The sequence below is a fragment of the Plectropomus leopardus genome, chromosome 10, assembly GCF_008729295.1.
Source record: "Plectropomus leopardus isolate mb chromosome 10, YSFRI_Pleo_2.0, whole genome shotgun sequence".
Taxonomy (NCBI): Eukaryota; Metazoa; Chordata; class Actinopteri; order Perciformes; family Serranidae; genus Plectropomus; species Plectropomus leopardus.
In genome coordinates this window covers 18,428,929-18,441,540 of record NC_056472.1, presented here as the reverse complement: position 1 = coordinate 18,441,540, position 12,612 = coordinate 18,428,929, and the positions used below count along the sequence as shown (strand labels likewise).

Here is a 12,612-nt window from a genome sequence, read left to right as displayed (position 1 = left end):
AGAAAACATGAGTGTTTCTCTAAAGGGCTCAAACCCCCCATTTTTTGGTGTCAAACTACTTTTTAGCAGCCAATGTATTTGCCGTAATTGACATATGCAAAGAAACAAGGCTGAATATGCCACAAACTCTGTTACAGAAGCATTTCTGTCAATTGCTGTCAATTTTGTGTATCCTAAAATGAATGTCAAGAAGATATTTCCTGAATGAACATAAATACCCTTGTGTGCATTGCCAGTGTTTCTATGCTGGAAAGACATCCATAATGTGCTTTTCCTGACAGACTCATAAAATAGCTTTTACTGCTCTGAATACCAGGAGAATTGCGGCACTGAGTTTGCATGAACATTTTAAAAGCAGCGTGAGGAATGCAAGTTCTTTAGATGTGCTCTTACCCATCTTGCATGTGAAAACATGCACAGGAAGTTAGAAGTCAATGAATACTGTAATTTGACTGAATTATGTTGACCACATATCCTCCCAGGTAGCAACATCAGAGGAAGCAGCTCAATCAGTATTGATCTAGACTTGACTCAGATGACTGCCTTGTCTGTGTATAACTGACAGAGAAGTGATGGTATAAGCTTGAGCTCGTTTGTTAGTTTTTGGTGTTAAACTCGTAGAGACTGGGAACAGGTTGCGTATTTTTTAAAAACTTTACTTTATATTGAAAAATGCGTTCTTAAATTTGTTGCAGGGAACTTTTGCATGGTAAGGTTAAAGTAAAAAAGATGAATAAAGTCATTAAAATTTATTTGTTTTTTTTCCCCTTTCCTGTCTGTTTTTCATTTGTAAATGTCAGCTCATGGAGTTAAATCTCCTCAGGCTGCACCAGCTTGCAGTGCCGCTGTAAGTCCATAATTTTGCTGAGCTTAGCCTGATCCCTAATCAGGCCGTTAAACACCACTCACCCTCTAGAGACTAATCCTTTTGTTCTGTCAATAAAGAAGCACCTGTTAATAGTGTCTTCAAAACATACACTATTTGAAATGAAGCAGTAAAATTCAAATTGTGAGACAGTCCTGGCTCCTGTAACTGGACCTTTCTAACTTGTTCTCTCTATGGGTGTGTTTTTTCGTGTGTGTGTGTGTGTGTGTGTGTGTGTGTGTGTGTGTGTGTGTGTGTTTTAACTGTCATGCATATGGCTTTGTGTGGCGCCGCAGCCTCATAAGAGCTGTCTTCACAGAGCCCTACCCAGACCCAGTTGTTAAAGGACTAATTGTGGAGATTTCCCCCTCAGATTCGCTCCTCTCTTTCACTTCGTGCATTTGTTCTCCAGCTCTAAGCCTTGAATGGGACAGCGGTAAAGTAGATGTGAATGTTAAATTAGGCGAAATTAATTAAAGCAAATTACTTTGGAATATGCGGCAGTCAGAGGAGAGTGTCAGCTGATGACTAAATAGTGAGTGATCAGCTGCTCCTGCTCTCTGAAAGCCTCTTTGAAATTGTGATTTATCAGCTTTTTATTAGGGATGTATAACAATAGTTAGAAAGTATCAATAACTGTTTTAAGAAAGTAAGAAAAATTGTTGCAAAGTGATTCTGATTGCTTTAGGTGTTAAAATATTTTAATAAATGGACTTGCGCATAGTAATTTCTCATGCTTGCCGTAACTAATTTAGAGAGACATGAGTGGTTTATTAACCTGTTTGAAACCTCTTTGCTCCTCATTTGTGTGTACTAAACTGAACAACATGCATTTCCCATTTGAAACACAGTGTATCAAAACTGTACATCATAATTGTTTATAATATATGTATATTCCTGCAGCTAACAAAATGATTATATTGCATTATATTTTCTGAGTTCATGCAGACACAATAGCAAATTTTCATTCCAATCAGTGCTGAACAGGGAGCTGGTAAATTGGAGCAGCAAAACAATAATTCCACTGATTAGCCCCTTTCTGTGCGGCGTAAGTGAACTGTTTATACTGTGGAGTACCTCTGCAAGAGGAGAGGAACCAAAACAGCCTGATTAGGCAAAGAGTAATTGGATAAGTTCATTTCACCATGAGGACAACGCACAGGATGACAGCTTGCACAAAAGTCTACAGCTTCTGTTGACTCGCATGAGTAATAAGGCCACTGGCGTAGGATTTTTCGGTTGTCTGTCATTTTTGTTATTGAGCGTTGATGTTTATATGTGACTGATGAGTGATGCTAGATTGTAAAAGCCCTGTCGTTTAGTTTCCTGGAAAATCAATTACATGTCCCTCCTTAATCCAGTAGAAGTGCAAGATATAATATTTTGTGTGTGTGGAAGATGACTGAAGGGTTTCATATTGGTTCATTTTACAATTTGGTGTCCTTTTGCAATTGAAAAACACTTAGAGCCCATTTTAAAAGGAAATGTTTCTAATTAATGAACCAAACCAAGAGTGTACTGTGAGCCTGAGCTTAATGCTTATGTCTCCATGCTAATATGCTGATGTTTAGCAGGTCATGTTTACCATAGTCTCACATAGCCAGACCTATGTTGCTTTGTGCTAGCACTGGAGAAAGGTCTGGCTGAACCCATCATAATTATGCACTAAGGGTTTGTTTGTATTTCTTTACAGCAGGGGTCTTCAATGTTTTTGAGGCCGTGGACCCCTGAGCTGAAAGAGAGACAGAGCAGAGATATTCTATTAAATATATTGCATAAAATAACCTGCAGGGCAGCCTGAAGTGCTATATACACCCATTTATGGTGCGTAGGATATTAAGCTATAAGATTGTAATTATTGGCAGATTCAAGTATTTCTACATCATGTTTGTTTTTTGGGTGGACGTTATGTAAGAGTGTCTTGCTCGAACGGTTACAAAATGATCCATTGTGGCTCACAAGTATGTCTGTACACTTGAAATAATAGTAATACTGCTAGCTAGCCAGTATTTTTCAATAACATCTAAATCTTAATCAGCTAGTTTGCCTTGCTGTTAATGGCTAGCATCATTGCGCACAGATTCAAGGGTAACAGTGAGCTTATCCGTAATGTTGTGTACTGCAAATTTAATGTTTGTTTTTACAAAAAGTCCGATTTGTCTTTGTAACATGTTGGATTCGTATAAATATGTATATTTTTGACATATTTTAATTGTTGAAAAATAAAACCAGCAACTCAAATTCAAATTTCCCAACAATAATTTGGCAGCCACCCTGCAGTAACTCTTAGGCCCCCTTGTGTCTTGGCCCTCGTTGACCCTCGTCAGTGTTTGCTCTGCCAATTCAACATGCTGAATTGGCAGCTGTGGAGCCCGTTGGTGAATAGAATCGCTCTGATTTTTATTTTAGCTCAGCTCAGCTCAGCTCATGAGAATAAAAACAGAAGTGAAAAATGTAAACAAACAGCTAAATTTAACACTGGCGAACCGTAAATATGCTTTTCAATATTGGGTTGTGTTGTTTAAGTGCTCACTGGCCAACCAGTATAATGGCGGTCTTCCTATCCCGTTTTGAATGATGATTTCAGACGACCGCCATCTGCAGGAATGGTTGAGTATTTCCTCTCATGCAGTTGCAGAACATACGTGCTTGTTGGCAGTCGGTTGGGTGTGTTCCTGTGCAGCTTTTTGGCTGAAACACTGCAAAGTTAGGCAAAGCAGCAGGAGGCTGTCATCGCCACTAGTTCTCTGATGTCAGTTTTGTGTGTCACAGCCTTTTGGGGTTGTGGATCCCTGTTAAAGACCAAGGTTTTAAGCCAATTCCGACCATCTTGTGCAGTGCTAAGCCTCAACAGTGCCCTTGCAAAAAAGGTGTTGCAAGGGAACTGTTTTTGTGGAGAGGTGAGCACTGACATTAACATGACAAAATCCCCACAAAAGAAAACACGAGAGAAAACATTTGGAGATGTTTAAGCATGTAGTTTGCTACTTCAGAAGTTGTTCTTTGGCTTCTGGAGCCAGCCTCAAGTGGCCATTTGGGGCACTGCAGCTTTTGGCACTTCAGCATTGGCATCATTTTTGAGCCCTGGGGGTTGCTGCTTGATGTATATCCTCTTAGTTTAGCTTGTTAGCATCCTGATCCCCGTTTATCTTATGGAGAACGGGAACATCTGGCAAGCTATCCCATTGTTGTTGAGACATATCACTCAAAACCACAAATGTTAAACTGATAGTGGCACTGGAGGAAAAGTCAGGGAATCACATAAGTTATTGCAGTTCATTCTCTGGAGATCGTGAATGTGTGTACAAAGTTTCATGGCAATCCATTCAACAGTTGAGTATTTCAGTCTGAACCAAAGTGGTGGACTGACATTGTTTTGCAGCCAAAAAACTGAGATGGTCTCAAGGGCTCCGTTCTTTGACAAACAGGATATTTATCTGATTGGCAGGGGAGGACTTTATTGTTTTGACTAATATGCCTGGAATTCTGTTTATAATGTAGCTCTGTAAAAAAAGTCCTGAATCTCAGGTGTGTTTTTGTACATCATGACTACGCACAGCTGTGAATCATCAATATTTCCTATGTATCCCTATTAGAACTTGGTGAGAGACAATATGACATCCCTGTGATGAATAGCATGGATCACTTGGGTGACGTAATTATCTCGCAGGGCCTCACCTGTCAACACACGTTCACTGTTCAGGTGTCAGCATGTGAATATGGATTGTTGATAGTGTTAAGTGACTCCACCATGCACATTCCAAACATAGTGTCCCTCAACATAGTAATACTTAAGTAATCATTCACCTGACATCCACTTCCCTGTTGAATGAGATGGCATCCCCATTATGCCACAATGTGAAACTTCACAAGTCACTGCTGACTGATTTACAAAACATGCTTAGCCATATTCCAAATGTACAGGACTTATGCCCAGTTGTACACAAGTCATACATGAACCCAAAATTTTAAGTTAACCAGGTAATATGCAACAATTTCTCTCGACATCTCTTAATAATGTTTGCTAATTGCAATAATCAATACTCCTGACTTATTGACACATTTTGGGGCACTGTTGAGTATGCTCACAGAGTAAATTCATATATTGTGAACCTCTCAATTTCCCAGACTTTGATATAAAGCACATTAAGTGATTTTTGACTACTTGTATGATGACACAAAAATCTTCTAAAAAGCAAAGAGGGATTAGGTCGACAAGAAATACCACCCCAAACTTCATGGTTAACACGGAAGTAGATGCTAATGATAAAAACATGGAAGCACTAGGGAAAGCAGTTGTTGTGAGCCTCAACTGACTCATTTTGTGAGGAAAGACAGGCTTCTGTTGCTTCTCTACACTCTTCACTGAGTTTGTTTGTTTAGTACAAATTCTGCCTGATGTTTGCCTGATCATGCCTTCACAGTGATCAGGATGATGGAAAAAAGGGTTGGGCTTATTTTTTTTCTTGTTCAAAGATCATCTGTTGGGGTGCCCAGTAGCTCACCTGGTAGTGCGGGCGCCCCATGTACAGAGACTGTGTCCTTGCTGCAGCAGCCTCAGGCTTGACTTCAACCTGTGGCCATTTGCTGCATGTCATGCCCTCTCTCCCCTCCTTTTATGTGCAAGCTGTCCTTAAAAAAATATAAAAGCCCCCCCCCCCCAAAAAAAGAATTTATTACTGTATATGACCATATATTGTCATTTTTGCTACTCTTTTTGTGTTCAAATTCTACGTTCATTGGAATGGACATAATGAAATATCCTATATTGGATGTGAAAAAAAAACCCAAAAAAAAAAAACAACAGTTTTTTAATTAAATAAAGAATCTGAATATCACTTCACCAGAGAAATGTGGTAATCCCCTTATATTTGCAAAATTAGTGACAAACTGTGCCCTAGCTGTACGGGTTGTAAATTAAAGAACATATTGCAGTCCACTACAGTTGCCACTGATAATGTTAAAGGCTGTCACTCTAATGTGACAGATGTACGCCCGTGCCCCCCCTTCATAGACGACATTCTTCCCCTAATCATTTGCGTCTTAGCCACCTTGGCTCTTCTGGAGGATCACAAGGAGTCCTGAGAGCTGCTGCTGCTAAATGGCCTGCTTCAAAGCCTCATTACCTAATCACCAGCACAGCCAAGGCGGCTAAGACGCAAATGATTAGGGGAAGACTGTCGTCTATGAATGCTGACATTTTTCTCTTAAATCATACTGACTTTTGTGTATTTCACACATTTTTTTTTAACTTAATGGCTAATAGTTTTAAGACAGAGGGGCACAAAATGCATGACCAAACACTCCACACTACATGCAGATTGACACACCAACTGTTTAGTTGCACTTAAAGCCAATTTTAGTGGAACTTACTTTGACACTGTAAGCTGGTTTCGTACAGTTCTGACACTTGCACACTGAAAAGAAATATTAAATATATTCTTGAGTATTTTTATTGTATTTGTTATGACTTTCCTGTGACTCCCGCTGTGCTTTTTCATGTGCATGTTTATTTTTCCCATATTCTCTGTAAAAAGCTAATGATTTTTGGGACTAGATCTAATCACCGTTGCACATTCGTTCTCAGGAAGTCAATGTCATTGATTCCGCGGCTGTGATCCTGTTGCTTGTACTGTATGTTTTCAGTGTTGTTGTTCTTGCTGTAAAAAAAAAAAAATCTTTGTGTGTTTGTGTCCTGTCCCTGCAGGTGCTTTTGAGGATGAGGATATCATCCATGTTGAGGGGACAGTGGACCCAGTGAGGGATATGGAGATCATCCATGAGGAGCTAAGGATGAAGGATGAGGAGATGATCGGCCCTATTATTGACAAGCTGGAGAAGACGGCCATTAGAGGCGGTGACAAGAAACTCAAACCAGAATACGTGAGTCAATGTCCCAGCAGGCCCTTTGCTCCCCCTCACAGCAAGGCACAAATAATAACCCTCCCACACACATGGCCAAGGAGAAAAAAGAAGTATGTTTTTTTTAATCTCCCTCCAATAGGTCTCACCCCTCCCCCTGCCCCGTTTTTTCCCTTTCTGAGATTGAAAGTGATCAGGGGTCAGGGGTTTTCTGCTGTAGAAATCATTAATAGAGAGTTACTTATTCAGCTGCTGACCCTGGGTCACAGCACTGGGCTAATGAAAGTGTTTCCACACAGCTCTTTTCATCTAAAGTAATACTCAAATCATGGCACAGCTCTCGCTCATGCTTATACACCTACAGCAGCTCAGGAAATTGTATAAGGCCATACAGTGGGTGACACATATGCCAATACCGCGCTATGAATACTGTAAATGTTTAGAATATTCTTTGACAGAGGATTCCTTGGGTTCAGGGCCAAATGCAGGGTAAGATCAGAAAAAAAATCCTGGATGTCGGATCAAAATGCATGTGGATGCATTCAGATATTGTTAAGGTAACGAGACTGAGCAGCCAACGTTAACAATGATTTAGTTGTAAATGTCTCATGGTGCCCTTCCATCATCGGAGCGGGATAGGATGGGTGAGCACGCGAGGGGATCTGGCCTTTCACTTGGAGCGGCATGCCCAATTTCAGGCCCTGACACAGCGAGGCTCTGGCCACTCATTACACTAACGAGAGGGGCTTTTTCACCTGCTGCAGAGGCCCCGTGTTTGGTTGGTTCCCCTCAGACTAAACCCCCCCTTGCAGCCAACAGCACTTCCCCACACCCCTGTAGCCCCACAGACAGGAGCCATTCAGGCTAGGCAGGTGGCCGCTTACGCACATAATTGCTAACAATTTTAGGCAATGAATAAAAATGATACATTACTTGTCAAAGGTTGTGCACACGTCGGCAAGTGAAATCTATAGAAGACCTCTTTAGATGGCAAAGAATGGTGCTTATCAAAGGCTGCAGCGAGCTTTTAGATGGGAGGGATTGTGTGATTGTCTCACAGGCTGCGCCGGGCGTTTGACACGCTCAGCTGTGCACAGACACATATACATGTTTATGTAAGCATCTATATGCAGAACATGTGCATCGCGACGACGTCTAAAAATGTGCAGTTTAAAGGAAACAATAGTGCTTGTAGTTTCTCCTGGAGAACCGCAGGATGCAATGAAATAAAAGGGACATTTTATGTAGATGGTGATTACTTCCTTAGATTTTCCTCTTGAGTAATTTACAAGAAACCAGATCTAATTTCCATTGTTGCATTCACTTCCCTATAGGCTCTACAGGTCTTTTACATGCCTAAAATTTCATGAACAAAAATTGCTCTTATTCTGCTTGTAGTTGGTTCACAGAATTATTTTTCCATTGACATTTCCTGCTGACATAATTCAAGATGACACACTTATAGAGCTGGTTTAGTGGACAAAATTGTTTACATTAAACTATGTCCTAAAAATGTTTTTGTTTTTTGAAAGTATACTTTCTCTCATTTTATATTTTCTGTCAGTGGAAGTGAATTAAAACTGCAACAAAATGTACCTATGCTCTTTGCTATATGAAGAAAATAATAACAAAATGATGTGAAATTCTGGAGTAATTATGACAGAAATAGTTGCAAAACATAAAAATTACAGTAGTTTCTCCAAGAAAAATATAGGCAGTGTGGTACATTCCCTGTCCATTATTACTACCACAGACACTATCCCTTAACATATCAATATATCAGAAATAAATATGCCTTAGAATACAATACATTGTACATGCACTCCTAAAAGAATAATTTGAATATTTGTGGTTTGTGTTTGGAGAGCATTTTGTTTCTTTTTTTTTAATGTTCTTCCTGCTGAAAGAGGACGTTGGGGAAAGACAAAACACACGAGGGGATGATTAGTATTGTAAACTAAAAAAGAATAACAGTGAGAGGAATGCTGTTTTATCTGATAGGCAGGGGAGGCAAAATTAATGTGAAAAAACTAAGGCTTTATTGGTTTATGTTTACATACGCTGTAGCTCAAAGCTGAAGATATGCTGTTTAAGAAAACGGGATTTTGTAAGAAAAAAAAATCCAAAATTTGAAATTTATTGTAAAATAGTATATTATGGTTTAAATTTGTTGTCTGGGTAAAAAAGTCACTGAATATTTCATTGTGAGTTTCAGCTAAATTTATGTGCATGCAGCAGCAGCGCACGGCTCATATGTATGCATTGTTATAAAGATTTAAATCCATTTTGCCGGTGCTGTGTTTACAAGAACAATGTTTCATTGCTTTTGTCTGTGTGAATCCTCAAAATCCCTATCCTTACAAAACAATAATAAGAAGCCGGCCCACCAGCGGCGCTTCATGGTGGCAGGCATATGTGTTTGACCCCTGTGGGACCTATATGCCTTTTATTAACACCTGCCTGTTAGAGGAGCGCTGCACGGCGGCTGCGAGCTGATGAGGGAAACCTGGAGCGGGTTCAGCCTGTGTCACTGGCCGTTTGCTGTTTCCATTTCACAGATGATTAATCTCTCTGTGAAGACTTGGGACGGCGCGGGCGGAGTGTATGCAGCTCTTCCTGCGCTCTCTCCCGCTGGCTGCACTCTGGCTGCCTGACTAAAAGGCCTTTAGAATTCCTGTGGAGAGAGATGTGCAGAGAGTGAATGCAGCTGGCTGGGGGTCAGTGTGTGGAGCTTTTTCTGCCATTGTGTAATTGAGGCTCTGGCAGGATTTTTTCCTCAGTTCTTTCAAAAGGGAGTATGATTGTGAAGTGCTGCAAGGGTTTGGGGAGGGAAAAGGAGGTAGGGGGAGTGTTGCAGGGGGTGGGGGAGTTTTTATATGAAGGGGGAGGTCAAGTTGACAGGAACAAAAAGAATGTGTTCCGCTAATTTCTGTGGGGCTGGATCAACAATAATAGGCTCAATTTCTTTATTACAAATTTTATAACTACCTCCCTCCCATTTTCCCACCCTTTTCCGCTTCCAGATCCTGTCAAGACCCAGTCTTGCCTGTGGTCTCAACCCACAAGTACCTCGGTAATGAATGTGGCATACATAGCTGGAAATGCTCAATATTTTCTCCAGAAGAAACAGTGAATAATTAGTTCTGTACCTCACTAGTGCTTATTCAGTATGACTACATTCTGCAAAGTGCCTGAGGAAGGACCAATAATTTACACCTAACTAACCAAGTTCCAATTAGTTCCCCGCTCTTTCCAATTTAGTCTCCTCTCTCCATCCTTTTCATTAAACAGTCCCGATGGAATATTGATGTTCAAAACTGCGACTCTAAGCGAGACACCCCAGAAGGCATTTTGTCATGATTTAAAGGAGGGAAGGGGGTCTTGTGCATGCCATCCCTGTCAAAGCCAGGCCACTCCTGCTTGAATGCGAGCACAGCCATTGTTCATTTTGGCATCAGGATGCCATGCATTTAGGAAATAATTACCCCATACCCTGCTGGGTTTATATTCTTTTTCATCTCCTTTAATGGCTTCTTGTTCATTCTCTTTTAACCCCAAACAGGACGTTATGTGCAAAATCAAGAGCTGGGTAATGGATGAAAAGAAACACGTCCGCTACTATCACGATTGGAACGACAAGGAGGTAAGCCTTTGATGTTACAGTCAGATTTATTAATGCGATTTATCTCGGTAATCTTTTTATCTGACCTAAAAGTACAACTGCTGTTTCCTCCTTTCTTTTTTGTCTTTAGTGCAAATCACCAGTTAATATTATGCACAGTCTTTTGTTTGTTTTATTTTGACATTACTTTTGTACAAGCTAATGACATCTGGCCGTGCTGATCTTAATTTAGAGGCTTTATAGTCGCTCCCCACAGCGCCTATACACCAGACTCTAATTTGATTTGGCTTCACTTATCTCTGCCTGTGCTGTCCCTCAAAGGCTACTTTTGAAAGTTTGGATTCTCACCACTTGCCCTGTCTGTCTCTGTCGTAGATCGAAGTGTTGAACAAATACTTGTTTTTGACTTCCAAACCAATGATTTACCTCGTTAACCTCTCAGAGAAAGACTACATCAGGAGAAAGAACAAATGGTAAGTGCTTCGAAGAAAGGCGGAAGCCAACTCATTGCACTCATTAATCATCACCAGAGAGCTTTCCTTCTACTTATGCACAGAGTTACATTGATTTCTCTTTCTTTGATTGAATCTGAGTATCAGCTGTAAAAAGTGTGTGCATGCGTCTGCTGTAATGTGAGAATTATGTGTGTGTGTGAGTTAGTCCTCGCTGATCTACTGACTGCGGTCTCCTGCTGACAGAAACGGTCATATCTTTGTGAGAGGATCTGCCTGGAGGTGGCACTAAGTAGGCTCTAACACAACATCCAGCTCTGCAAACCCCAACCAGCCAGACTCTGTACTTCATTAAGCACAAACCCGCATATGGTCCCCATTTTCCATCAAAATTTGTCATATCATATGGAAGGCTTTAAATGACAAAAAACAAACATGTGTACATTCAAAGCCAAACAAGTAATTAATATCATCTGGAGAGATTCAATAAATCATAGGGATTAAGCTCTTTGAATATTATATTATCCAAAAATGTTTTGCTCCAGATATTTGATTTTGTCTTCACATGTTTTTGCTCAAGTAGTTTTACAAGCGAAAAACTTTACAGCCATGAAATTCCCACAGATCACAACGACAGCTGAGGCATTCTTGATACACAGTGATTCTGTTTATTTGCAAACTAATAATCCTCTATTATTCCAAATAAGACAATATTCTGAATTTAGTGTAGGTCATGTAAACAGCATATTCTGAATTAGGCTTTTTGCAGAATGTTTCGGGTTTTAGAAGCTGTCTTTGTAGGGAATTCAGAGTATGCGGCTGTAGTGGGGTTTTTACAACAGTTTGCGACACACAGCCTCTTGTCTGTTTATGGTCAGCTCTGAGTGTTGTCATGGATGTGTTGTGCTAACCCAGCTTGCTAACAGTTTGCAAGGCAGGTGGAGAGATGCATGCCCAAAAGAAAAGACAAACATTTCTGGTTGAAAGAAGAAACACACCTTAAATATTTTTAAAGATATTAATCAGTCTTCCCATGGTCTTGGAATTATTTAGGAAATTAGAAAAAAATTTCCAGGCCTGAAAATGGTTTGGAATTTACAGAATATTTTGGAAAAAAAAATGAATATACATTATTTTGGCTAATTCAAAATATGATTTATAAAATCCCAAAACATGTCAGAATTTGCACTTGCTAATATTAAATCTAGTGCTTTGCTGCATGACCGTTGATTAGATCTTCAGTTTTCTATCCCCCAAAAAGGGCCACCACCTTGACCTTTGTTAGGTACCCTCGCTGGTCTGGTCTGCTGATGTATGCAGCTAGTTGGCGGCACAAAATGTCCCACTCGTGAGTATGGATAGTAAGCGCTAGCAGTTTGCTTATCTGTAAAATACCTTTTAAGTGCGTGTTCAGTGATCTGTGGCTTTAGCGCTATGTAGGCCCACCCATTTTAAACTACTAAATAAAGTAATGAAAATTAGGTAAAATATTATGGAAAAGTTTTGAAAATTTATTTTTAAGAACGTGTGGGAACCCTGTTGAGCATCAACAGGTTTTTCAGTATGCGCAGATATCAGCACTGACTTTTTCAAAAAGTCCACCACTGATGGAAAATGTAAAAAAAATATTCTGTTTAGACGCAAAGAAGCAAAGTTCTCGTGTTAGTGGCTCCAGTCATTCTTTTTCATATTTTGATGTAATTGACAATTTTAGATTGCCTCATTGAGAGTCTTCACGCCTACATGTGAATGTAAATATTAGCCATGCAGCACAGTGGAAATATTGTCTCTTTCAGAATAAGTTCATAAAC

At 40.0% G+C, this 12,612-nt stretch overlaps 1 protein-coding gene across 1 annotated transcript in view; it reads left to right on the top strand.

Moving 5' to 3' along the window:
* Positions 1–12,612, top strand: part of ola1 (Obg-like ATPase 1) — a 51,489-nt gene that overhangs the window by 16,492 nt on the left and 22,385 nt on the right. The window contains exons 5-7 of the mRNA XM_042494298.1: positions 6,573–6,748; positions 10,290–10,370; positions 10,725–10,822. Coding sequence (XP_042350232.1) covers positions 6,573–6,748; positions 10,290–10,370; positions 10,725–10,822 — 355 coding nt within the window. The remainder of the gene's footprint in view (positions 1–6,572; positions 6,749–10,289; positions 10,371–10,724; positions 10,823–12,612) is intronic.